Source organism: Bos indicus, chromosome 18, assembly GCF_029378745.1.
Source record: "Bos indicus isolate NIAB-ARS_2022 breed Sahiwal x Tharparkar chromosome 18, NIAB-ARS_B.indTharparkar_mat_pri_1.0, whole genome shotgun sequence".
Taxonomy (NCBI): Eukaryota; Metazoa; Chordata; class Mammalia; order Artiodactyla; family Bovidae; genus Bos; species Bos indicus.
In genome coordinates this window covers 33,256,967-33,284,896 of record NC_091777.1, presented here as the reverse complement: position 1 = coordinate 33,284,896, position 27,930 = coordinate 33,256,967, and the positions used below count along the sequence as shown (strand labels likewise).

The following is a 27,930-nucleotide window of genomic DNA, read 5'->3' as shown; positions in this document are numbered from 1 at the left end:
TCAATAAAGCTGGGAAGAAAAGTAAATATATCTGAATATGAAAAAAAAAATCACAGACAGTGGAGTTTTTCTATTTATACCAAAAAAAAAAAAAAATGCTGACAGAGCAGAAGGAAGTCCAAATGTAAATGTTGTTCAGTTGCCTTTAAGTCTTTAAAGGCAGACAGTTTTTAAAGGCAGAGAAACGAAGACAGTTTTCTTGGCTCCAGACAACCCTGCGCTAAGTTATAGAAGTTAATCCTCAAACAACCTTGAGACAGTGATCACTTTAGGATCCAATAGATGGAAATACTGGAGCTCAAAGTACTGACGTGAATTGCTCAAAGTTACATGACCAGTCAGTATTGGAGACTGGATTTTAATCCGTATCTGCCTTGGGTGGTTTACTCTGGCTGAGCAGGCACTAATGGAAAGATTTCCCAGGAAAGTTTGAGTACTGTGCTCTGTATGCAAGAAGATACATTACGTAACGACTGGAAAAGGTCAGTGTTCATTCCAATCCCAAAGAAAGGCAATGCCAAAGAATGCTCAAACTACCGCACAATTGCACTCATCTCACATGCTAGTAAAGTAATGCTCAAAATTCTCCAAGCAAGGCTTCAGTAATATATGAACCGTGAACTTCCTGATGTTCAAGCTGGTTTTAGAAAAGGAAGAGGAACCAGAGATCAAATTGCCAACATCTGCTGGATCATGGAAAAAGCAAGAGAGTTCCAGAAAAACATCTATTTCTGCTTTATTGACTATGCCAAAGCCTTTGACTGTGTGGATCACAATAAACTGTGGGAAAATCTGAAAGAGATGGGAATACCAGACCACCTGACCTGCCTCTTGAGAAATCTGTATGCAGGTCAGGAAGCAACAGTTAGAACTGGACATGGAACAACAGATTGGTTCCAAATAGGAAAAGGAGTATGTCAAGCCTGTATATTATCACCCTGCTTATTTAACTTATATGCAGAGTACATCATGAGAAACGCTGGACTGGAAGAGGCACAAGCTGGAATCAAGATTGCCGGGAGAAATATCAATAACCTCAGATATGCAGATGATACCACCCTTATGGTAGAAAGTGAAGAGGAACTAAAAAGCCTCTTGATGAAAGTAAAAGTGGAGAGTGAAAAAGTTGGCTTAAAGCTCAACATTCAGAGAACGAAGATCATGGCATCCGGTCCCACCACTTCATAGGAAATAGATGGGGAAACAGTGGAAACAGTGTCAGACTTTACTTTTTTGGGCTCCAAAATCACTGCAGATGGTGACTGCAGCCATGAAATTAAAAGACGCTTACTCCTTGGAAGGAAAGTTATGACCAACCTAGATAGCATATTGAAAAGCAGAGATGTTACTTTGCCAACAAAGGTCCGTCTAGTCAAGGCTATGGTTTTTCCAGTGGTCATGTATGGATGTGAGAGTTGGACTGTGAAGAAGGCTGAGCGCCGAAGAATTGATGCTTTTGAGCTGTGGTGTTGGAGAAGACTCTTGAGAGTCCCTTGGACTGCAAGGAGATCCAACCAGTCCATTCTGAAGGAGATCAGCCCTGGGATTTCTTTGGAAGGAATGATGCTCAAGCTGAAACTCCAGTACTTTGGCCACCTCACGCGAAGAGTTGACTCATTGGAAAAGACCCTGATGCTGGGAGGGATTGGGGGCAGGAGGAGAAGGGGACAACAGAGGATGAGATGGCTGGATGGCATCACTGACTTGATGGACGTGAGTCTCAGTGAACTCCGGGAGTTGGTGTTGGACAGGGAGGCCTGGGGTGCTGCAATTCATGGGGTTGCAAAAAGTCGGACACGACTGAGTGACTGATCTGATCTGAGGAGCTTGATAGCACCTTTAAACTACTCAAAAATTTTCATGGTGTTAATTTTAAACTAATTAGCTCTGCCCTAGGATATTGAGGTACATTAGCAGCATTTTCGGAGAAGGCAATGGCATCCCACTCCAGTACTTTTGCCTGGAAAATCCCATGGACAGAGGAGCCTGGTAGGCTGCAGTCCATGGGGTCGCTAAGAGTCAGGCACGACTGAGCGACTTCACTTTCACTTTTCACTTTCATGCATTGGAAAAGGAAATGGCAACCCACTCCAGTGTTCTTGCCTGGAGAATCCCAGGGATGGGGGAGCCTGGTGGGCTACAGGGTCGCACAGAGTTGGACACACCTGAAGCGACTTAGCAGCAGTAGCATTTTAGAAGTGGTGACGTAAAAACACATGAACAACCGCTCATTTCCTTGGCACCTCATTATTTCTGGGGATCCACATCTGTGATTGGTTATTTGGGTCATATTTTCATTTGAATGAAATGAATGAATGAAGGCATTGTTCATGTCTATAATTATCCAAAGATGCTCATTACTGCCCTTGAACCAACTTCCCTCAACCACTCAGGTCCTAGTTGTTAGAACTACCAAACAGTTCATAGAAAAACTTTTAAAGTTTTTTATTCGGTAAGCTTTCTAGCCAGACTGCCTACTTTCCTGAGTGCTTATTTTTACCTTTAAGGGCATTTGTGTCCTTGGACATACAGGTAGGGCCTTATAGTGTCACCCAAACTCTTAGCTGCTTAGAAATTTTTGCAAATCTTTCTTCTCAGACTCTGTAGCATTAGAGACCCTTTCTTTACCATTGCCTTCCTAAAATATTCTTTCGTCTTAGCTTCATTGCCAGTAACCTCTTCATGCCTCAGACATACGTGGTGTCTTTGCTAGTTTTCCATCCCAGCCCAGTCACTGGGGACTCCCTGAGACTCAACCTTTGACCTCAGGTTTTCTTTCTCCCTGTGTCCATTTATTTATAGTTTCATTCCATTCTGCTGTTTAAATTGAGTTAATGCTCCAGATTTTCTACCTCTAGACTGATCTTTCTCCCTGACTCTAATTCTGTACTTTTTCTGCTATCTGCTGTGCATTTTTACCCACTTCCTTTTCCCTTCCCTCGCTCATTCATTAGAAAGATATTTTTGAGCCTATGCTTCTTGTGACATACTTTAAAAAGAAGACGAAGAAGAAGATCAGCTCTTCTCGTAACTTTGTGAAACCTATGATAGACTTGAATCTTTCCTCTCTGGCATGGCAGCGTAGCCCTAGTAGAATTTAAGTCTCTCCTTCCTGCTAAGTTGACTTTGTTTTAGTATTTCCCAGTGCCTCCCTCTCTGTGACACTCATGCTAAAAATTCTCTAGGACTCTCCCAGCTTCCCACAGATCCCCAAATATCAACTCAATCTTACTGGTTCTGTCTTTATCACATGGCCTTTCATTCCCTCTGTCACTCCTACACCGAACTCTCTTATCACCTCATATTCCTTAAAAAGTACATCAACTCCTTAAGTTTCCACTGCTCCTTCCCCCACTCTCACTAGCTCAGCCCACCTTGCCCCCCGTATCGTGTTCATCATCCTGATGGTCTGATTCAGTCTGTTTTTCCTCTGATCGAAAGCCCTTCGTGATTTTTTCACTGGATGAAAGTCATACTCTGTTGACTGACATTCGAGAGCTTCCATGGTCTACCCAGTGCGCATTAGCGGTGACAACAGCAAAAATCATAGCAGCTGTATTTGTTGTTCTGTTGACTCTGTGAGGCACTGGGTTGTACATCTTCAACATCTGTTGTTTCATGTCATCCTCACAGAAGACCTGAGAGTTGGGAACTATTAATATTCTAGTTTAAATGATAAGTAAGCTGAGATTTAAAGAACTTAAGTGGCTTCTCCAATATCACTTGATGTATATACAGTGGGGACATGAACTTGTACCTAGGACTTTACAAAACCAAAATCCATGTGCTCCACTTGTATAGAATAACACTTTGTTAATTATCTTTCTTCCCATGAGCCTGTCTTGTCATGTCAAGTAGATAGTAAACTCCCTGGAGTCAGGGAAAATACGTTATTTTTTTCTCTTTTTTTCACATAGAGCTCTACTTAGGGTTCAGTCAGCTCAATCACTGAGCTTCTACTGACATTTATGAGGTGTGTGGTAGTTTATCTTCTGTTTTATCACCGGGGAAGGGGACTCATCATTCCATTCCCATAGGGAGCTGTGAAGTCAACGGTATCATGGATGAGCTCATGTTTTATGTTTTATGAAGTGCTGCTCCATACTTATTTCCTCTTTCTTGGAAATAACATGATCTAGAAGTGGAAGATCCAGGTTCTAATATTGGCTCCCCAGAAACCAGGAGATAGGTCATTTGCAAATCCCATCATTTATAAATTGAAGAGATTAAACTCTGTGACACCCAGGGTATTTGCTATCTCTTTGTAATATTATTTGGTTGTATGGCTCTCAGTGAATGCCTTTAGACATATGTACAGCTGGCCGTCTTTAGCCATGGATTCTGCATTGATGGGTTCCATATTGATGGATTCAATCAACTGCAGATCCAAAATATTTTGCAGGAAAAAAGCCCAGAAAGGTTCCAAAAAGCATAACTTGATTTGTGGAACACCAGCAACTACTTACATAGCATTTACATTATATTAAGTATTTTAGTAATCCAGAGATAATTTAAAGTGTACAGGAAGATATGTGTTGGTTATATGCACATATTACACCATTTTATATAAGAGACTTGAGCATCCATGGGTTTTGGTATCCTCAGGGATCCTGGATCCAGTCCCCCATGGAAGTCAATGGACAACTGTCAACACTTATTAGAGCCGCGTCTCTAGTACATTGGGAGAAGGCAATGGCACCCCACTCCAGTACTGTTGCCTGGAAAATCCCATGGATGGAGGAGCCTGGTAGGCTGTAGTCCATGGGGTCACTAAGAGTTGGACATGACTGAGTGACTTCACTTTCACTTTCCACTTTCATGCATTGGAGAAAGAAATGGCAACCCACTACAGTGTTCTTGCCTGGAGAATCCCATGGATGGAGAAGCCTGGTGGGCTGCAGTCCATGGGGTTGCACAGAGTTGGACGAGACTGAAGCGACTTAGCAGCTTAGCAGCTCTAGTACATTATCCTGGGCAAGTTATTTTACCTTACTACACCTCAGTAAAGACCATTCCTCTTGACCATATTCTACCTCACCTTGCCCTGTAATATTCTAGAAATTACTCTGTCTTATTTTAGAAAAAAGCAAATTTTCTAGTGGACTGGAGTAGCTGAAACCTTCCAACTATGGTGTTAGGCTTAGTAGGGGGTCATTAAAGTGTGGGGAGGATGCTCTACAAATGAATGGCCAAGCCTGCTTTACATATTTCACAAAGGAATTCAAAACCAAGCTACCTGGAGAACCGCTAAAACCAAATACATTGAATACATTTACTCAAACTGTAGTTATCATTTTCCTTTAAGTATGGAGAAAACTGATTTTTTTCTAGACTGTGAATGATCTTTGATGATAACTTTAGGTAAACTTAAAAGTATTTAATATTTCATATGCAAAAATCTGGCAGAAGTTCCATACACTTGTGACTATTTGAGTAGTTTGGGAGCAAGGTAAACCCGCTTCCCAAATGCAGGTTCATAAATATTCAGATGGTGGATGATTGTAGTAAATATGAAGAAATATGCAGCCTGTTATTCCATTTCTCAATCAAATATGCAGCATGTTATTCTGTTTCTCAATCAAATATGCTAAACAGCTCTTTCATTCATTGTCCTGAATAAAGAATTCCAATGTGGCAAAATGATTTCTATAAAAGATTCATGTACGGAGTTTGAAAAGTAAATTTGATTAAAAAGAAAATCTAGCTCAAGCAAGTCATTGAAAAAGTTGCTTTAAATATAGCATGGAGAAAATATTCCAATATTAAGCTGCTTGGAATATCTCAGTCTAATTGCCTCACTTGCATTCTGCTTAGGTATTCAATCGATCGTCATACTGACCTGGACAGGTTTTTCACTATTAATCCAGAGGATGGTTTTATTAAAACTACAAAACCTTTGGATAGAGAAGAAACTGCCTGGCTCAACATATCAGTTTTTGCAGCAGAAATCCGTAAGTATTATCCTAAGGGTTTTGATTCTACTTTGCCAAATAGTATTCCTTCAGACTCTCTATATTCTGGAAAATAGTAGATAGCTGAGATAGAACAAGCTTTTTTTTTTTTTTTCCAGTCAAATATATTTTTCAATCTTTAAAATTTATTTTTGGTCATCTATCTAGAAAGACATGTAAGCAAATAGAGTTGTTTTCATTTTCTTTGGCAGAACTGGGTACAGGCTTGGCACATGAGCTGATAGCCTGTAGCAGCTTGAAACTCTTCACCACCACCAAAAGATTCCCCACTTTATCCTCAGTTTTGTTTAAACCCAGAGCAGCAGAATCCTTAGAGCCAAGATTTATGGGTTTTTGTTTACCTATGGGGGCTTCCCTGGTAGCTTAGATTGTAAAGAATCTGTCTGCAGTGCAGGAGACCCAGGATCGATCCCTGGGTCAGGAAGATTCCCTGGAAAAGGGAATGGCAACCCACTCCAGTATTCTTTCCTGACAGTTTCATGAACAAGGAGCCTGGCGGCTACAGTCCATGGGGTCGCAAAGAGTCGAGGACCAGAGATTCTCAAACTTGATCATGCAGTGGATTATCATGAAGGGCTTGTTGTAACAAAGATCTCTGGACCCCACCCTCAGAGCTTCTAACTCAGGTCTTGGGTTGGGTTTGAGAATTTTCATTTCTAACAAATTCCCATATCGTTTGATGCTGTCCTGGAACCCTCCTTTGAGAACTGCTGTTGTTGGACTACACTCTGGGGAGCCAGGCTACACTATAAGCCTTTGGAATTAAACCTCAGCAGAAAGGGAAAAGTGGTGTTATTTCCTACCGGTCTAATGATAGCCTTTATTCTAGGACATCACCCGCACGTTGGACTTGGCATGCTTCGGGGTTTAGGTGACTTTAGTGCCAACAGTGCATTTGCCTGCAGGGCCTGAGTGAAGCTGGAGCTCACTCTTTCCTGAGAGTAACCTTGGAGCAACATGGATTCTTCCCTTGCACATGTTTACCATCTGAATTCTCTCCTTCCAGACAACCGGCATCAGGAAGCCAAAGTCCCTGTGGCCATTAGGGTCCTTGACGTTAATGACAATGCTCCCAAGTTTGCTGCCCCCTATGAAGGCTTCATCTGTGAGAGTGACCAGACCAAGCCACATTCCAACCAGGTAATGCTGCCCTGCCCTGGCTAGGAGCAATCATTTAGGACCAGAGTTTGCTTTTGAGAGCATCCCTTGGAGAAACTTCCCAACTGCCCAAGAAGGCTTCAGAGCCCTGGTTTAGCTCAGGAGCTAAGTTCTCTAATTAAAATCAGGCTTCTTAGCCAGACAGGAATTTTTAAATAAATGATGTGTCAATGTTAGCATGATTTATTTATGGGCCACCTTTCTCTTTCAGCCAATTGTTACAATTAGTGCAGATGACAAGGATGACACAGCCAATGGACCAAGATTTATCTTCAGCCTACCCCCTGAAATCATTCACAATCCAAATTTCACAGTCAGAGACAACAGAGGTTCGTACCAAGGTTCCTGTGTGTTCAGAGAAGTAGAAATGGAAAACAAATGGCTTTTGTATTGCAGAGCACAAGTATTTCCCCCTAATCTTAATAACGCCTTTCTGTTGAAGAACAAACAAGAAATAATAACGCCACCTTTATTTTGAGACACGGGCTCATTTGGTGCATAGGAATAAGTGAGTCTATTTTTATTTTACTCTTTGTTCTTGTTGTTGGCTTTGATATTCATGAAGTGCTGAGGAAACCAAGCGGGGATGCTTACAGGGTCAATATGCAAACAACTTCATTTATTTTTTTTAAGAGGTTGATAAACCCTTTGGGGACAGTATGGCTTTATGAATATTGATATCAAGAAAAGCATTAAAAGAGATTAGTTCAACTTTGTAAGGCAATGTAATCTTTCAGCTGTCTTTCCCTTTCCAGCACAGTTTTATTGTAGTATGGTTGGGTACAGAGCTTGATACCTAAAGGTGGCTGTAGAATTATTGCCTGAAGGGCATTAGTCTCTCTGCTGTAAACATGGCAAGATTTGATGTGATTTCTACTTCTTATTTCATTAGTCAAGGAGATTCTAGACTTGCAAATTGTTTGCAGTAGTTGTTTTTCGACGTTGTTGTGTAGGCCAAAACAGTTCAGTCCCTAGACAAAGCTGGCAGCAGAGCCAAGATCAAAAAATAAGTTTCTTGACTCCTCTCCAGACTATTTTCATCTGCACCTGCTCCTATAAGCCTGTGACAATGCAAGTCTGTAAAAACAGGAAGACAAATGCTGTGATTCAATATAGGAATAAAAGAAGGACATGTGGTCCTTCTTCACACCTTTTCATTAGATACATGCTAGCTATGTGGGAGGTTATATATTGATTTCTTGGTGACTGAGATCAGGCTTATAGCTTCTTCAATTAAACTAATTATTATTACTTTCCCCATCACCGTTATCAGTGTTATCAATATTATAAATACCAGTTAGTATGTTCTAGGGGCTTCCCCATTGACTCGGGGATAAGGAATCTATCTGTAATGCAGGAAATGTAGGCTTGTTCCCTGGGTCGAGAAGACACTCTGGATGGGGAGATGGCAACTCACTGTAGTGTTCTTGCCTGGGAAATCCCCTGGACAAAGGGGCCTGGTGGGCTACAGTCCATGGGGTCGCAGAGCCGGACATGACTTAGTGACTAAACAACCATCACGACAAACTATGTTCTAAACACCATGCCAAGATCCTTCCTGCACTCTGTTAAATTTTCTCAACAGTAAGAATTAGTATCATTCCCATTTTGAAGATGAGGAAAATGAGAGACAGGCCATTAAGTAAGTCAGCCACGTGGGAGCGAGACCTAGATTTTAAACCTGGACTTTCAGAAGGCTAGAGGTGACAGCTTGAACCATTGTGCCCTCCTGGGTAAATTATTAAAGCAGAGAAGTGCTTCCCATGCCCCTTGGATTTGAAGGGATATGGTACTTTATTATTACTTCTGGGGCTGATTTGAGCATTTCATTATGATCCTTATATCTGTGTATTCATATAATCCCCAGTTTACATCTGAGGTCTCACTCCTGGATGTATTCCTGGCAACATCCCTATTTATTACTGGACACCTCCTGAAACAGCTGGTGTTTCTAGGCTTTTCTTATTGTGCCAACTTCACCTCCATCACCTGCCTTGTCTTCATTTTATGTGTTCTTTAATATTTAGTTGCTATTAACCCTCTGAAAGCATTATACTAAGACCTATTGTTCTCTGATGCTGCTGCTGTTAAGTCGCTCAGTTGTGTCTGACTATAAATAGTTCACTTTGTCAATACTTTGGGGATGCCATCTATATGTTAAAGGAGATTATATTACCATGGAGAAGCCAACCTACTGCATGATTTGTTTCCCCTGCCCTTTCCTATAAGAAACTAATTCTATGTGGAGCCCCCACTTTTGCACAGAATTGCTACTTTTTAAGAAAAATGCCTTTATTAACTATGGCAAACAGTTAATGAAAACTCCCATGTTTAGAGCTATTACAAAACCTTAAAGCAAATACAGTCCTATAATTATCATTTAATAGAGTTTCTTTGTACCAGCTCCTAAAAGTAATTACATATTGAAGTAATCCAAAAAGAGTAATCACATTCCACATCCTATTAATAGCCTACTGAGTTACCAAATTTCCCGGCTGAGACTGTTTTCCATAGAAAACATGAGATAATGGTTTATAGCATGCTGAGTAAAAGCATCAGCTTTCTCTCTCCTTGAGTGTTTACCTCCATTATGCCATGTAAATAATCAGGATTGTGTTTGCCTAAACTCCGTGGAAGCATTCGGCCTCTTTAAAAATATAAGAGGGGAAGCCATCTTAATACACAGGAGCCTTTTATTTCATATTTTATCTTACTCCGTTCTACAGCACGGGAGCTTCAAAGACAACTCAGCAGGGAGCCGGGAAGTAGAGCACTGGTAACTCTTCAACATCCGAGTCCATCTTTGGCTATTAATATCAAGAGTGGTGCTGTTTGGGGAGATGAAGAGCTGATCCACCCAGGCTTTGAGATGCATTTAGTTTGAAAATACTAGACTTATGGCATCTTTTAAAAACATGAGGAACATGTAATGAATAAGAAAAGCACAAAGAAAAAAATACTGAGAATAGCACCTCTCGTGTATGTAGCTCTTCATTGGTTTATAAAGCTTTCTAATTGCCATTTAATTCCTAAACAGCCCCAGAAAGTAGGCATTTTGGATATTTTTGTCCCCATTTCCTAGATGAGGAAGGAATATGAAAAGTCAGAAGATTCAGAGACTTGCCTAAGGTCACCCTGCCAAGAAATAAATTGACCTAGAATGCTTGTGTGTTTACTGAGTTCTGTCAGGTGTAGTAACACTGTATATTATGAATATAGAGCTTGTGTCTCTTCTAATTTCTGATTTTGGAATTATTGTTTAAAAAATCTTTGTTTACCCCGTAATCAAATAACAACAGTATTTTGAAGAGAAAAAGATCTAAAATTCAATTCATCAATCTAGGATTCCAGGGAAAGTATGAAGAGAAAAGGACAAACTGTAATTTTAATCAGCCATGGAAATTATAGTAAAATATATTTGTGAAGGACAAATTTTATAATTTTATTCTACTGCATAATTAACACATATTCCTTGTATGAAAATTAGAAAATACAAACAAGCAGAAATAAACTTAGAAATAATCAAATAACTTGGTAATATACAATCTAAAAATAATCACTGCTAATTTTTATAGCCTTCTAGCTGTTTTCTTGGCATATATTTTGATCTTTAAAAAAAGGCAGCCATAAAATAATGTTCTCTTTTTTCCCTACATAATAATACATGATGTGCATTTTTTAGCATCATTATACTTACGTCAACATATTTTTCCTAAATAACCTCCTGACCTCATTATGAGGGTATATGATATCAATTGACTATTGTTGGGCAAGCACATTCTTTTCACACACTTTTCTTGTTCAGTTGCTCAGTCCTGTCTGACTCTTTGTGACCCCATGGACGGCAGCACACCAGTCCTCGCTGTCTCTCACCATCTCCTGGAGTTAGCTCAAACTCACGTCCATTGAAATGCCATCCAACCATCTCACCCTCCGTAAAGTGATGTCTTTGCTTTATAATATGCTCTCTAAGGTCTGTCATTGTCATAGCTTCCCTTCCAAGGAGCAAGCGTCTTTTACTTTCATGACTGCAGTCATCCTCCACAGTGATTTTGGAGCCCAAGAAAAGAAAATCTGTCACTGTTTCCACTTTCTCCACTTCTGTTTGCCATGAAGTGTTGGGATCAGATGCTGTGCCAGCTATTTCACTCTCCTCTTTCACCCTCATCAAGAGGCTCTTTAGTTCCTCTTCACTTTCTGGCATTAGAGTGGTATCATCTGAGGTTGTTGATATTTCTCCCAGCAATCTTGATTCCAGCTTATGCTTCACCCAGCCTGGCATTTCACATGATGTACTCTTCATATAAATTAAGTGAGCAGGGTGACAATATACAGCCTCGCCTCACTCCTTTCCCAATTTTGAACCAATCTGTTGTTGCATGTCCAGTTCTAACCGTTGCTTCCTGACCTGCATACAGGTTTCAGAGGAGGCAGTAAGGTGGTCTGATATTCCCATCTCTTTAATAATTTTCCACAGTTTGTTGTGATCCACACAGTCAAAGACTTTCACATAGTCAATGAAACAGAAGTAGATGTTTTTCTGGAATTCCCTTGCTTTCTCTATGATCCAAGGAATATTGGCAATTGGATCTCTGGTTCCTTTGCCTTTTCTAAACCCAGCTTGTACATCTGGAAGTTCTTGGTTCACATACTGCTGAAGCTCTGCATAGAGAATTTTGAGCATAACCTTGATAGCATGTCTTATCATACCTACTGCATAATCTCCCCACTGTTTCAATGTTCTTTCAGTCCTGTTTATGCTGTGTGTTTTTTAAGTTTTTTTTTTCGTTTTAATTTTTTAAGACCAAAACCATTTTGTATTGGGGTGTAGCCAATTGACAGTGTTGTGACAGCTTCAGGTGAATGATGAAGAGATTCAGCCATACATATACGTGTATCCATTCTCCCCCAAACCCCGCTTCCATCCAGGCTGGCACATGTCACTGAGCAGAGTTCCATGTGCTGCACAATAGGTTTTTGTTGGCTATCCATTTTAAATATAGCAGTGTGTACATGACCTTTCAGTTTTTCTGTGTAATATTATTCTTAGCAAGATTTGCCTCATGAAAAATTGACATCAATATTCACTTAGCTTCTCTCTTATATATCACATTTCCCATTCCAACCTTTTATCCTTATGAGATAAATACACAGGCTCCCTTTGTTGGCCATTTTTAAAATGTTATTTAAGAAATAGTCATTTCTAGCTTCTTTGTAACACCATCCTTATTTTCACCTGCATTACATACTGCTAAATTTTATAGATTATCAACATTTCCTATTCTAGTTACTCTCATGAAAGCATCATATTTTTCATTAATGGTTTCACACATATTATGTTAAAATCTAAAATTTGTCCACATTGTTTTCCTTTTATTACTCTTCCTTAGATTTTGGTTTCTTTGTTCCTCCAGATATAATTTAGAACTTTTTTAGGTGCTTGATAAGTATCTTCATGAATTTTGTTGTGTTTACCTTAAATTTACAGATTAATTTAAAAACTAAGAATTTTAAAGTATTCTTCCTATCCAGAAGCATGATCTGAGTTTCCACTGAATCTGTTCTCTTTTTAATTACCATAAGGGATATTTTATAGTTTTCTTCATTTTTGTTCTTAGTATTTCTTATTAAGATAATGACTAGCTACTTTATATTTTGGATGCTGTCCTAGGATAGATTTTTAAAATTATGTATATTTTCTAAGTGACAATTTTTAGTATAAACTATAGCTATTTTACTTAGTTCATTTATTATTGGACACTGAGAAGTTATTAATATAACTTCTCAGCTATTTTCCTAGGTTTTCTAGGGAAACAACTACATAAAAATTAAATAATGACAATTTGCTTCATCTTTTTTAAAAAAAAAATTGGGTTTTTTTGACAAACTGCATAGATTTGTGCTTTATGTGTTAAATAATAGCAATAATAATGGCTTTACTTGTTAATTTAATGGGTATATTATTTCTAGAGTTTTATTGTTAAGCATAATATTGATTGTTAGATTAAAATTAAGATTTGTGTTGTGTGTATTTTAGGAAGCTTCCTTTCCATTTTAATTTTATTTTAAAAAACAGATGTTCAGTTTTTAACACAATTTTTGGATACTAATAATAAGATAGTATGATTTTGACCCCTGACCTAATTGATACATTAAATTGAAATATCCTGATTTTGAACTTCATATTTCTAATTTCCAAACCTCTATTCCACATAATGATAAAATGTAGAGGAAAGAGCAAGGGTTAAAGATTAAATGTTGGCTGTAGCAGCGAGTGAGATATAGTCCCATGTATCAGGAGATTCCTAAAGCACATGCAGCAAAGTTAGCTGTTTCGTGAAAGCACAGGTGATTTTGGTAGTGACTGTCCATGACCTCCTGCAGAGGAGCTGTAACCATCACGGCGGCCTCCAAACAGGCTGACTCTACTCGTGCCCCCATGTAACTTAACTTGCCCCCACTGATAATGTCTTTCTTTTTTAAATTCTCCTATGGGTCTCCATTTCCTATGGCTTTAACTGAAACTTTATAGCCTAGTGAGCAAGAAATGATATGACCTACTTCCCATAAACTTTGGGTCTATCATCTCCTTTCTCTTGTTACCGTAAACCATGCTCCAGAAACTTCAAACCATCTTTATTTTCCCAAATACGCTGTGTTCTCACATGCCCATGCTTTTGTTCTGTGGAAATGTATCCCCGTCCCTGCCTATTATACCTCCTCTTTCAAGTCGCGTAGTAAATGAAGTCTCTTAGGTGAAGCTCTGTTGGGCATCCCAGCCCATCCCTGGATGCTACATCCTCTGTGCTCCAGGAACACTGCACTAACCTCTAGTGTTTTTTAATCACTCTGCGTTCTAAGCATACGTTTCTCTGTCTCTCTCCCGTTAGAATATGAGCTCTGGCATCCCAAAACTTAAAAAAAAAAGTGGGTTGACCAAATGCATGAATTAAAGTGGAAAAAGTAGATAGAAAGACATGCAATGTGCTTCAGTCATTTTGGGGGTTAGTTATTATTGTGGAAAAATGATTATGTTATGAGATAAGCTCCAGGCTAAAAAAGACAACCCTTCTTTCTCTGTTGGAAAGTTCTGAAGGAGTCAGTACCAGATCAGCCACCCCTTCCATCCCTTCATCCTTTCATCATATATTATTGCACAAAGTGATATTGGACATCTAAGGTCTGGATCCAGGAAGAGATGACTTTCAAATGTATTAAATTTGTAAGTATATTATCTAATATGCACCAAGTTGCAGATCAAATGAGTTCTGATACATGATACATTCAGAGTTAAGTTTAAACTGCTAAAAAATCAAATTAAATCAAATTAAAAAAAATAGAACAACTAGGAATAAAAGCACCATATGACCCAGCAATCCCACTCCTAGGCATATACCTCAAGGAAACGAAAATTGAAAGAGACACATGTATCTCATTGTTCATTGCAGCACTATTTCAATAGCTAGAACATGGAAGCAACCAGATGTCCATCGACAGATGAATGGGTAAAGAATTGTGGTATATAGACACAATGGAATATTACTCAGCCATAAAAAGGAATGCATTTGAGTCAGTTCTAATGAGGTGGATGAACCTAGGACCTATTATACAGAGTGAAGTGAGTCAGAAAGAGAAAGATAAATACCATATTCTAACACATATATATGGAATCTAGAAAAATGGTACTGAAGAATTTATTTACAGGGCAACAGTGGAGAGAAACAGACATAGAGAATAGACTTATGGACATAGGGAGAGGGGAGGAGAGGGTGAGATATATGGAAAGAGTAACATGGAAACTTACATTACCATATGTAAAATAGAGAGCCAATGGGAATTTGCTGCATGGCTCAGGAAACTCAAACAGGAGCTCTGCATCAACCTAGGGGGATGGGGAGGAAGATGGGAGGGAGCTTCAAAACGGAGGGGACATATGTATGCCTATGGGTGATTCATGTTGAGGTTTGACAAAAAAAGAGCAAAATCCTGTAAAGCAATTATCCTTCAATAAAAAATAAATTAATTAAAAATATTTTTAAAAATAGAACAAAAAAAGTTTGTATGGAAAGCAGGTTTGGCTGGGTAAGGAAAGATAGCCAAGACAGATTCATCCTGATTAGACCAACTGGCAAACATCTTTCTTTCTTTCTTCTTTTTTTTTTTTTTTTTGGTCTAAACGAATGACAATTCTTTTTCTGATGAGCAGCACCAAAAAACATCCAAATATGCTTCTAGCTTTTCACTTTTATAATTTAAAGATAATTAAACAGATTTCTGTGGGACTTTTCCCCCCTTAATTGCTTCAATATGGAAGATTCTCTGTTGGCAGATCAAAATGGCAGATGGCTTTTAATGCCCTGACATTTTCACTGTATAAATAATTATGTTCCTTTTCTGCCTGAAATTCACTGCTGTGGTTTGTCCAACACAGAACACAATTTGTCTGGAAACCCACCCCCTCCTCAACCTTAAAGAAGGAGAAATAGGTTTTTGGTGAATTAGATATATTATTCTTTCAAGGTTCACTCTGGTCAGTGACTTAACCCTTGGGATTTCTCAACTCATTAAAAGACCCTAAATGTTTATCTCCCACTGAATTCCTTGGTAGTTTTCCTTTTCTAAAACCAGGAAATACGTTCCTTTCTCCCTCTCTATCACCAAGAGAAAATTATCCTCTAACAAAAGTGGAAGGAGAGTTGATTCTCAGGAATGTGATAAACTACAACCTGAAAAGTCTGTTGACACCAACAAAGAGCGCACACTTAGATGCTCCTATACACATCAGGTCAGTTCAGCCCAGGTCAGTCATATCCAACTCTTCGTGACCCCATGGACTGTGGCATGCCAAGCCTCCTTGTCCATCACCAACTCCTTGCTCAAACTTGTGTCCATCAAGTCAGTGATGCCATCCAACCATCTCATCCTCTGTCATCCCCTTCTCCTCCTGGCTTCAATCTTTCCCAGCATTAGGGTCTTTTCCAATGAGTCAGCTCTTTGCATCAGGTGGCCAAAACATTGGAGCTTCAGCTTCAGCATCAGTCCTTCCAATGAATATTCAGGACTGATTTCCTTTAGGATTGACTGGTTTGATCTCCTTGCTGTCCAAGGGACTCTCAAGAGTTTTCTCCAACACCACAGTTCAAAAGCATCAAATCTATGTGCATATATACACGCACATAGGCAGTTATTCCCGTGTTATTTGTTGTGTTTTGAATTTTGAATCTCAGTATCAGAGATAAAATTAAAAGATCATAATCCCCCTTCCTCTGTAAGATGTAGGCCTTCATTTACAGGGGAGACATAGCCTTCTGAGTCTTGGATCAAACTATTTTCTACATTAATATTTTAAGGCTAGTCTCATAGAATTTACCTCACTGTAGCATTTCCATCATTCCAAAATTTTAGAAAAATAATAGATTTCTTTTTACATCTGGATACTGGTTTGTTTTTGAAGGTGTGTGTGTTTCTGGAAATGCTATGGGAAGAGAAATGTTGCACATAGTTCAAAATTTCTTTGGGGTTAAGTAGGTGGAAGTAACAAAGAATAAGTTTTGCACATATTAGCAGCTCAATAAATGTTACTTAATTAAATCTGACTCACCCAAAATAATAAGAAAAAATTATGAGATAAAGAGATGATATTTTCCAGGAACAAAATCTATAATATAGATAGAGGCAGTGATGATCAAGTTGGGTTCAAAAGTACAAAGTGGGAGAAGATAGGCAGTCTGGAAACTGATGGCAAGCTATTAAGTCAGTAAAATCTGACTGTGTGGAAAAGCCAGATGGATGCTGAATGTAATGACAGAAACCTCCTTCAACTGTTTATTTTTCTAGCTCACAAAACACTGCTGACCAAACAAAGATGAATAAGCAAGGTTCTTGCCTTCAAGGATGTTACTGTCCATTGGAGAAGACACACATTCAAATAGTTGTCATAGATTGTGAAATATTCAATATGAGCAATGACTACAGGTAGATAGGTGGCTCATACAGTGTTTAGAAAGACAATAAAAGATATATACAGAAGCTATTAAGTTTACCTTTAAGCATTAGTCATCTCAGAAAGTTAATGCTACAAACTTTAAAAACATTATTTGAAATTTCTATTATTTCAGTCCCTCCCTCAGATTCAAGGTGTCACAAATACTGCCATCAAAAATTAAAATTATTTTTTCAAAAATCACAAAGGTAAATGGGTACCAAAAACTCTAAATAACTAGACTTTTCAATGATGTCTTTTGTACAATAATTCTGTAGCATGTGTCTTTCTGAAATTTTAAAAGTTTGAAGCTTCACTAAATACTTTTGGGACACACTTTATATATATATATATATATTTTTTTTTTTTTTTCATTATCCTGATAGAGCTATTGCCACATATATAAGGAAAGTAGAAAAGACCCTGCTGCTGCTGCTAAGTCACTTCAGTCGTGTCTGACTCTGAGCAACCCCATAGACGACAGCCCACCAGGCTCCCCCGTCCCTGGGATTCTCCAGGCAAGAACACTGGAGTGGGTTGCCATTTCCTTCTCCAGTGCATGAAGGTGAAAAGTGAAAGTGAAGTCGCTCAGTCGTGTCTGACTCTTCTCGACCCCATGGACTGCAGCCTACCAGGCTCCTCCATCCATGGGATTTTCCAGGCAAGAGTAGAGGAACATAATCATGTCATGATTATTCTGCTAGGGACTGCATAACTGTCTTCAAGTGTGTGGAAGCTTTTAATGGGGTGGATGGATTTAGTTTGTTGCTAAGGTTGGAGCAGAAAGGGTAAATTAGGTAGATTTAGGTCAGAAGTGAATTAAATAAGAGCAAGGCTTGGCCTAGATCTTTTGCAGTCTCAAGAGATGGGCTCTAGTAGGATGCAGACAGTGTCTGTCTGCACAGGCTAAGTATTAATATCTCTGATCAGGTTGATCAGTAGGGGGATCTTTAGCTTTGGAGCAGAGAGGGACAGAGGAAAATAAGTGGTAAGGAAGAGTGTCTTAAGATGCTCTTTAGGGCACTATTCTCTCACTTTAGGCCAAGCCTCTCTTCTGACATCATGATGAGAGCAAAAAGTACTAAATCCTTTGCTGCAGTGATTCCTCTTTTCAGGTTGCTATGCCCATATATGGCTTCCCTGGTGGCTCAGATGGTAGTCTCCCTGCAGTGCGGGAGACCCAGGTTTGATCCCTGGGTCGGGAAGATCCCCTGGAGAAGGAAATGGCAACCCCCTCAGTATTCTTGCCTGGAAAATCCCATGGACAGAGGAGTCTGAAAGGCTATAGTCCGTGGGGTCACAGAGTCAGACACGACTGAGTTTGCCATTTTGCCCTGGTTGTTTTTCTTTTGGCTAATACAAGACTGGCACCCAGTGCAGTTGACGTATCAAAGGCTGCTTCCCTATCATAATTTTCCCTTTTAATATCCTTTGTATATATCCCTCCCTTGGGTGATATCATCATCATGGCCCTTACGTTTGTATCTCCAAACCGGTACCATGGAGACCATCATTATGAAGAACTTTTACCTTTTGTTAAAGTAATCACAAAGTATGCAGATAAAAATAGCATCCAGTTAGGAGTCTAGGTTGTAGACATAAAAATTTGAAACCTGAATTTATTTACCATTAATAGAAATACTACAGTTTGTACAAGACATATACTAGTAATTAATGACCTCATTTGCAAGTTTTTGCCTAAGGTGGCGGCGGGGTGGGGGTGGTGGAAAGGAAAGGCTTCCATGTTTGTGGACAGGGAGAAGAATATAAGGTGTCAGGATGAAACACCAAGGTGATTGAAAAACATTTTCTTACCATGGGAAATACCTTACCCAGAACTGAAGAGCATGAACTATCTTCCCACCTCTGAAGGAAGCGCCCTTCTCTGTAGGCAATTGCATTCAAGGCTGCAATGTCATTTCTAAGAATTCACTTTCCTCTCTTTGCCAATATGTTTCTCTTCCTCATTAGTCTACTGCACAAAGAGGAGAACTTCCAAAAAAGAATTGATATTTACTGGTCATCTGCAACAGCCTGGCACTGTGCTAAATGCCTTTATGAATGGAATCAAATTTAACCCTAAAAACTATTAATTTCCTGGATGAGAATATAGCAACTTAAGACATTTACCTAATATGTCCAAATGTCAGGCAATTAATATGTAGAAGAGTCATGATTCAAACCCAGATCTGTTGGAGCCCAAATACTGAGATTTGCTCTTTGGAAGCTTTATAGAAGAGAATACTTTGCCCACCTGATGTGAAGAGCTGACTCATTAGAAAAGACTGAAGGCAAAAGAAGAGGGTGGCAGAGGGGATGTTTAGATAGCATCACTGACTCAATGGACGTGAATACGAGCAAACTCCAGGAGACAGCAGGATAGAGGGGCCTGCAGTCCATGGGGTGGCAAAGAGTTGGACACGGCTTAGTGACTTAACAACAACAGTAATAAAGGAGAAGGATTTGAGAAATCTCTTGATGAAAACTTAAAAATTGATAGAACATTTGTCATTTTCTGCCTCATCTTATTAACCATGGAATCAATTTGACACTTCCCTGAAAATATGTCTTACAGAAGCTCTTATTTTTTTTCTTGTGTGACCCGTACATCTCAGAAATGTGTATGTCCAAATTGAGGGGACCCTCTCAAAGATGGATATAGAGTAGCTGGCTAATTAAAATAATGAGAGAATTTGTAGCCAAACCTAGGATACAAAAATGATTTCCTACAGAGGTTTTATTATTCTTGTCAGTTTCATTTTCCATGTATTTTGCTCGAGTTGTTTTTCATGGACTCCCTGCCTATAGTGGTTCTTTTTGTTAATAAAGGATCAGTGACCAGAGTGGACAACAAGAAAGACCATCACAGACATGGTGCTGTCTCCTCCAATATGGCCCTCCCTGCAGCACCATCCCCCCGTTGGTGCTGATGTCTAGATCTAAAGGGGGGATATTGTATGCATTCAAGCAACAGCAACCACCTAAGTGCCAAGCTAGTCTGGTTAGACATGCTTCTCGTCTAACTATGCCATATCCTACTCCGCACCAGTTCACGAGCTCTGGAGGACCTGGATTCTGGTGCCAGGTTTTCCTATAGAAGGATTCCTGAGCTTCCTGGAAGCACAGCCCAGAGCACAACCAGAGGTTTTTATTATTTGGTCCTAATCGCAACCCCAGGTCTTCCCTGTAGCTCACAGGGTTAAGAGTTCTCCTGCAATGCAGGAGACCACGGTTCAATTCCTGGGTCAGAAAGATCCTCTGGAGAAGGGAATGGCAATCCAGTCCAGTATTCTTGCCTGGAAAATCCCATGGACAGAGGAGACTGGCGGGGTCCGTGGGGTCACAAAAAGTTGGACATGACTGAGCAACTGTTACTACTAATCGGAACCCCATGAGGCATGCTTGCTATCAACTTGTGTCCTCACTTTAAAGGTGAACAAGTAAGGCTCTGGCAGGACAAATGACTCCTTCTAAAACATGTGTTTGGACCATGCCGAGGAACAGACATTCAGTCCATTTATTTTCCACCTCTCAAACTAATCTTAAAATCCATATGTGAAACATTTTTTAAAAGTTCTTGAGATTCTACTGATGAATCACTCAGAGACAATAAACGATTCAGTCAGCTGGGTCCTTTGATGAGCTTTCATTTCATAGTCTCAGTGTGTCTGAGAGGACTCAGCTGTTCGGAATATGAAACATCTTGAATTCACAGGCTGGTGTCCTGCTCAGATACATGTTTTCCACTAGTGTTTGATTTTCAATTACCTCCATGTGTAAGCCAGCCTGCTGTCATCTGGAGGTACAGTTTTGCATGGATTGCACACTGAAGAGTAGATTTTTAAGCCATGGCCTCCACAGGTTTAAAGAAAAATAAAAACACTCAGGTCACGTTCCCACCAAACTTCTCCATGGGTAACAGGATGGGACTCAATAGATGACATCTCTTGGGGGTGTCATTCATATCAGAGAGGTATATTTGACCAAGCAATTTAATTAATTTCTTCATAAATTTTTTCATATTTATTTTTATTCATGATGGCATGGCATTTGTGATATTTCAGATCATTAAAATACAGTAAATGTTTTAACATTTAATTTGTGAAAGTCTTACTTGAATTCAAATAAAATTATGAGAAGGAAAAAATAACATTTGAAGTAATTTATGTATATATGTCAGTTTTTTTGTGTTTGTTAAGCATAGAACAATGGTATAGCCTACAATAGGAAAGAACAGTCAGCAAATGGAATGTTAAGTTTACATTCTATTTGACCAGCTTTTAAAAAAAATCATGATTTTTCGTAGTACATATAATTTTTCTCCAGTGATAAGAGCAATATATGCTAATCACACAAACTTCAGAAAATATAGAGAAGAGGGCTGGCAGTTCTGCCCTGTTTGATTGAGAGATTGGCAGCAAAGGGCAGAAGATCTGTCATTAATAAGATTTGCCAAAAACCAGCCAGCGCACACACCTTAGCTTCTGCAATACTCAAAATATCTATTCAGTCCTAAATGAGACTGAACCTGGTATAGATATTTTTTTTTTTTTTTTTACCTCACACAGACTATGTTACAATTTCTTTAACCTAAACATATGAATTCAGCTTTTAGGTTCTAGGATAATTTTTCCTACCACAAGAGCTAATTCATGGTACTATCAATTCATTCAAAGCAATGGGCCATCATCTTGGTCATAACCTTGCTATAAATTACTGATTCCAACCTCACAAAATGAGGCATGCCATATTGAGCGTGTGTGTGTGTGTGTCTGTGTAATTTGATGGAGCATATTCAAAACTTCCACTGTTTTATAATAGCAATGTTTTCCAAGCGCAGAGCATATGGTCTAGAAAAAATCTTTTTGGCGGGTAGAGATATGCAGAAAACATGATGAGGAAGCATTTGGGAATAGGTTACAAAAGATTGAGAAATACATGAAAACCAACATCTGGAACTTGGGTGAAACCTTTCCCAAAACATGGTTACGACATTTGTTCAACAAATATTTGTTGAATGTCTGCTGTGTGTCCAGCACTGGAGGGACTGAGATGAAGCAGATAACAGCCCCTGTTTTCCAGAAGTCCACAGTCTAGGGGAGAACCAAGTATTTTATGCCAACAAATAATGACAGAAGAGTGGGAGACTGATTTTTATAGGAATGTACAGCGTGCTGGGTCCCAACGGAGATGGGGGGAGAGGTCTAGAAAGGAGACTTTGGATTCAGTTTTGAGGCTTGAGAAACTCACTTGTCATGATTAAAGGAACTTTGGGTGGATCGGAGGGCATTTTAAAGCAAAGGGTCAAAGTCAAGGCGTACAAAGAATATGGTGTGCTGGGGAACGATCGTTAAGTTCTGCACAGCAGGCTGAACTGGGTGTGTGGGAAACAGCAGGCGTGAGGCTGGAAGGCAAGGTAAATCTAGATCAGGGAACTATCTGGTGATCCACTGTGTAGACGTGGGCTGTGTTGTGTAAGCAACAGAGAAAACATCATTGTTTTAAGCAGGAATGATATTTTCAACTGGGTGGCTGATGTTTCTTGAATTTTGGAGAAACTGTAAACCTGCTGCTAGGTTTATAAAACATTTTCATTTTAAAGATAACATTTCCCTTTAGGACTTATGAGTGGGTTCGTAGTTTGGGCAAGATTTGAGAGTGGATTAGAAATCTCTCAAAAAACTAACAAAAACTGGCCAAAGGCTTGTCGTGAAGTTGGGAAAGTGCACACTCGCCTATTTAATTGTATCCTTCACTAAGGATACAATGAAGCCCGTACGTCCTTGTATTTGAGGAAAAGGACACACACTCAAACAGAAAATGGTGCCCAGCCACTGAAAGCATTCATATTGACAAAATAAAAAAGAGCCAATTTCTGAATTTTGTTTCCAGATGGGACAAAACTCAGGGATCTTTGTCATGCCAAGTGGCAGCGGCTTCTATAGATGTCTAGACTAAAGAACAAGTGGGGCGGTTCTGGTTGTTAGCCTTGGTGGTGAGAAGAGCACGCTCAGATCAGCCAAGCTGAATGGAGCAGGGTGAAGGCTGTGACTTCCTGGCCTTGCTCTCCAAGTGAGCCTTGTCTCCCCTCTTCCCACAGATAATACCGCGGGGGTGTATGCCCGGCGTGGAGGGTTCAGTCGGCAGAAGCAGGACTTGTACCTCCTGCCCATCGTGATCAGTGACGGCGGGATCCCTCCCATGAGCAGCACCAACACCCTCACCATCAAAGTCTGTGGGTGTGACGTGAATGGGGCGCTGCTGTCCTGCAACGCAGAAGCCTACATCCTGAACGCCGGCCTGAGCACCGGGGCGCTGATCGCCATCCTTGCCTGCATCGTCATTCTCCTGGGTAAGGGATCTCCCCGGGCACCCGTGGGAAGGGCCTTTCAACCAGATGCCCATCCTTGGCACACGTATATTTCCCAAGTTATATGTGCTATATACTGTGGGTGCAAGTTGGGACAAAAAGAGAAGTGGTATCTGCCTGCTCCTCTATTTCAGGGTATGGCGGGGGGGAGCAGGTGACTAAACAAGCATTAGAGCAGAGTTGGGGGAACTTTGTATTGAGCAAACTGCTGGCATCACCAGACTGCTAGCAGAATACATCTGGGGGCATCAACAGAAGCCCAGGTAGAACATCAGAATATTTTTCAGGAGAGCAATTTAGGCAGAGATATAGCATATGAACAACCATTTGCCTTACAAGAAGAATGAGAAGAGTTAGAGGTAGAAAGAGTAATTGTGACGTCAAAGACGGTCTATGGAGGACTCAAGGAACTGGATGAACATTGGCCCGGCTGAAGCTGGATCTTGGCTCCCCGCCACCCCCCACCCCAGATGTCATATGTAATATCTGGGTATATGCCCCAGCTCGGAGGGACCTGGGAGAAGCTTTCCCTGCACTTGCCCGCTGAGTTTGGTGCCCCTCTTCCGCACGTCGTCCCATCTATAGTTTACTCTGTAATAGCAGGAAAGCCTCAGGAAGATTGCATCAGTAGTTCCAAAGTCTCAGAACTCATGCATGACAAAAAAGTCAGGATTCAAATCTAAGTATGTCAGACATCAATATATACTTATTCCATCATGGTTAGTTGTCTACTGAATGAATTAATGGATCCTCGATGCATAGGGAAGAGCCAACAAGTTGAATTCAGCAAATAGTTAATGAGTATTTTCAGGATACCAGGCCCTGGTTCAGCCCAGAGGGATAAAGAGAAGAATTATACAAGATTTCAGTGATCAAAAAGTTTATCATCTATTGAGGAAAATAGGCATGAGCAGATAAATACAGAGGCACATGGTGAGCACCATGTTGGGGATATGAACATAACAGGCAGTGGGGGCACAAGAGTAGAAAGTGCCTGACATTGAGTGGGAAGGTAGAGACATCTTCCTGGAGGATGTAACACACCTATCAGATGCTGAGTGTTCCATCTGAGGAAAGGGGCTGGGATGGATGGATAGTCCAAGCAGAGGGGACAGAAAACAGAAATGTTCTGAAAAGTTCATCATCAAGTGGGAGAGGCAGATGTGTGAACAGGGTAACACGTGTCATGGTGATGGCCAGGTGGATACATAGAATGGATACCAGCAGTCCTGTCTGGCATCAGAATGGGATATGAGGAAGGATTTTTGTGATGAAAGATTAAAAATTATCCAAGCAAAGAAAGTGGAAAGGAGTGATCCTGGTAAAGGTGTTGTTAGGAACTAGGCACAGGGGAAAAACTGCCTAGTGAGCACTGGAAGTCATTCAGAGTCTAGGCAAGTGCACACCCTCATTCTACATCTCACAGTGATGGTGGATCCAAAGAGGCTGTAAGGTCACTTGCCAAGTTCAGTCACAAACATTTTCTGCAGTCTTGCTGAGTATGTAGTTGCTGTTGTTTGGTTGCTAAGTGGTGACTAACTCTTTTATGACCCCATAGACACCATGTGACCCCATGCCAGGCTCCTCTCTCTATGGGGTTTTCCAGGCAAGAATACTGGAGTGGGTTGCCATTTCTTTTTCCAAGGTATCCTCCCGACCCATGTCTCCTGTACTGGCAGGTGGATTCTGTACCACTGAGCCACCAGGGAAGCCCATGTGTTCCAATGAAAGACTGTAGAAGCCTCTTACGGGGAAGTGGGGGGGGATTGCCAGAGGAATGAAGCAGTGGCTGAGCTTTCTTTGTAAGCAACTCTGCTCACTTACCTAGATGGCCTGAGTTTGGTGGAATCCCCTCTCTCAGAGAAGAGACAATAACTGGTTTCATCTGGAGTTTCAGCTGACACTGTTTTCTGTTCAAACAAATAGAGAAAATTTGTCATTTGTCTGTTGGGGGTCTTTATAAGCTACCTGTCTTCTATATGGTGGTCTGAAGAGAATCTAGCCATGCTTATGATACAGTTTCTTATAAAGGTGTAGTGGGTTCAGTGCTGGCCTCACCTCAGAGCTCTTGCAACCTCTTTTAGAACAGCACCTCAAGTCTCTCGTGTCCTCATTTGTAAACTTTGGAGAGGCAGCTGCCTTCCTTTGCAAAAAGAGACAGGCATAACCCACATTTAAGAGGCTGCAGACGGACAGACATATTTAGAATCTTCCTAATTCTTTGGGAAATGACTTCCAAATAGTATCAGATTGATTTGTAAAAAGCTCACCATAGTTCCAACTTGCCACTTTGTTTGGATAATAATATTTTCCTGGCAGCGTTTTTGCAGAGGAAGAGACAGGTAGCTTTTGCGAATCTTTGAGGATTCTAGGTAAAGCACTCATTTCATAGACTGGTCCCTGTTCTGAAGCCTGTGTACGCCATGCTTTAAGGTAAGCAGAGTTCCCCTGGGAAGAGAACCCCAGAAGACTGGACTTAACCTTTGCTTCCTTTCTTTGTCTTTCCCTGTAGTTATTGTAGTGTTGTTCGTGACCCTGAGAAGGCAAAAGAAAGAACCACTCATCGTCTTCGAGGAAGAAGATGTCCGTGAGAACATCATCACCTATGATGACGAGGGCGGTGGGGAAGAAGACACAGAAGCCTTTGATATCGCCACCCTCCAGAACCCTGATGGTATCAATGGATTTATCCCTCGCAAAGACATCAAGCCTGAGTATCAGTACATGCCTAGACCTGGGCTGCGGCCAGCGCCCAACAGCGTGGATGTGGATGACTTCATCAACACGAGAATACAGGAGGCGGATAATGACCCGACTGCCCCTCCGTATGACTCCATCCAGATCTATGGTTACGAAGGCAGGGGCTCCGTGGCTGGGTCCCTGAGCTCCTTAGAGTCGGCTACCACAGATTCAGACTTGGACTATGACTACCTACAGAACTGGGGCCCTCGGTTTAAGAAACTAGCGGACTTGTACGGTTCCAAAGACACTTTTGATGACGACTCTTAACAATAACGATACAAATTTGGCCTTAAGAACTGTGTCTGGCGTTCTGAGGAATCTAGAAGATATGTAAACAGGTATTTTTTTAAATCAAGGAAAGGCTCATTTAAAACAAGCAAAGTTTTACAGAGAGGATACATTTAATAAAACTGCAAGGACATCAAAGTGGTAAATACTGTGAAGTACCTTTTCTCACAAAAAGGCAAATATTGAAGTTGTTTATCAACTTGGCTAGAGAAAAACCACTTGGCATACAAAATATTTAAGAGAAGGGGAAGTCTTAATGGTGAACTCACAATGAAGGGAAATTGTTTATGTGTCATGAACAATGAACTCTTTTTTTTTCTTCTTTTTGTTTTTAATCTGTCAAAGATGCTTCCACAAAATTAGAAAGGACAACAGTTCTGAGCTGTAATTTCGCCTTAAACTATGGACACTCTATATGTAGTGCATTTTTAAACTTGAAATATATGATATTCAGCCAGCTTAAACCCATACAATGTATGTACAATACAATGTACAATTATGTCTCTTGAGCATCAATCTTGTTACTGCTGATTCTTGTAAATCTTTTTGCTTCTACTTTCATCTTAAACTAATATGTGCCAGATATAACTGTCTTGTTTCAGTGAGAGGCGCCCTATTTCTATGTCATTTTTAATGTATCTATTTGTACAATTTTAAAGTTCTTATTTTAGTATACATACGAATATCAGTATTCTGACATGTAAGAAATGTTACGGCATCACACTTATATTTTATGAACATTGTACTGTTGCTTTAATATGAGCTTCAATATAAGAAGCAACCTTTGAAATAAAAAGATTCTTTTTTAATTCTGGGTTTGATTCTTAACATTGAAAACAATTAAGTATTTCTAATTACCCATTTATAATTCTAATTTAAGATATTTGTGATCTTTTCATAACCCTATTTATGATCTGTTATAGTCTGCTGATTTTATTGTTTATTTAAAATTGGATATGTTTTACAAATTTTTTTTTCAGACAAGATTCTGTAACATTGTGTAAAGCCTTTTTGTACATTCTTGGTGTTAGCTTCTTAGGTTTTCTTCATACACATCTTCTATCAAAGAAGGATGCTAAAGATCTAGGTCAGTCTATGATTTTGCAATACTTGTTATATAATACGGACTTATCTTGTATATCAGTAATTTGATGCTTATGAGAAATGAATCCATGTGGGAATGAATCTATTAGAACTCTAAAGTTCAAGATGTGGATGTTATTGCCCCATACCGAGCATTTGGGGGTTGGCGGGGGTGAAGAGTAAAAAATACACATTTGCCACGTGTAGTTATCAGATCAGACCTCCAGTGTTATTCTATTTTTCCTTACTTTGATCTTGCCAGGCTATCATAATGACTCTGACAGTTGAAACTGTTTCTTTTTCCTTTTATAATTGTAACTCCTTTTAAAATGTGG

The 27,930-nt window shown here is 39.9% G+C and overlaps 1 protein-coding gene across 2 annotated transcripts in view; it reads left to right on the top strand.

The window, feature by feature from the left end:
* The window catches only part of CDH11 (cadherin 11), a 154,156-nt gene extending 126,835 nt beyond the window's left edge, over positions 1-27,321 (top strand). For both annotated transcript variants that reach the window (XM_070770690.1, XM_070770691.1), the window contains exons 9-13: positions 5,815-5,951; positions 6,979-7,112; positions 7,342-7,459; positions 23,213-23,464; positions 25,995-27,321. In XM_070770690.1, coding sequence (XP_070626791.1) covers positions 5,815-5,951; positions 6,979-7,112; positions 7,342-7,459; positions 23,213-23,464; positions 25,995-26,491 — 1,138 coding nt within the window. In that variant the 3' untranslated portion in view covers positions 26,492-27,321. The remainder of the gene's footprint in view (positions 1-5,814; positions 5,952-6,978; positions 7,113-7,341; positions 7,460-23,212; positions 23,465-25,994) is intronic.
* Positions 27,322-27,930: the final 609 nt, after the last annotated feature.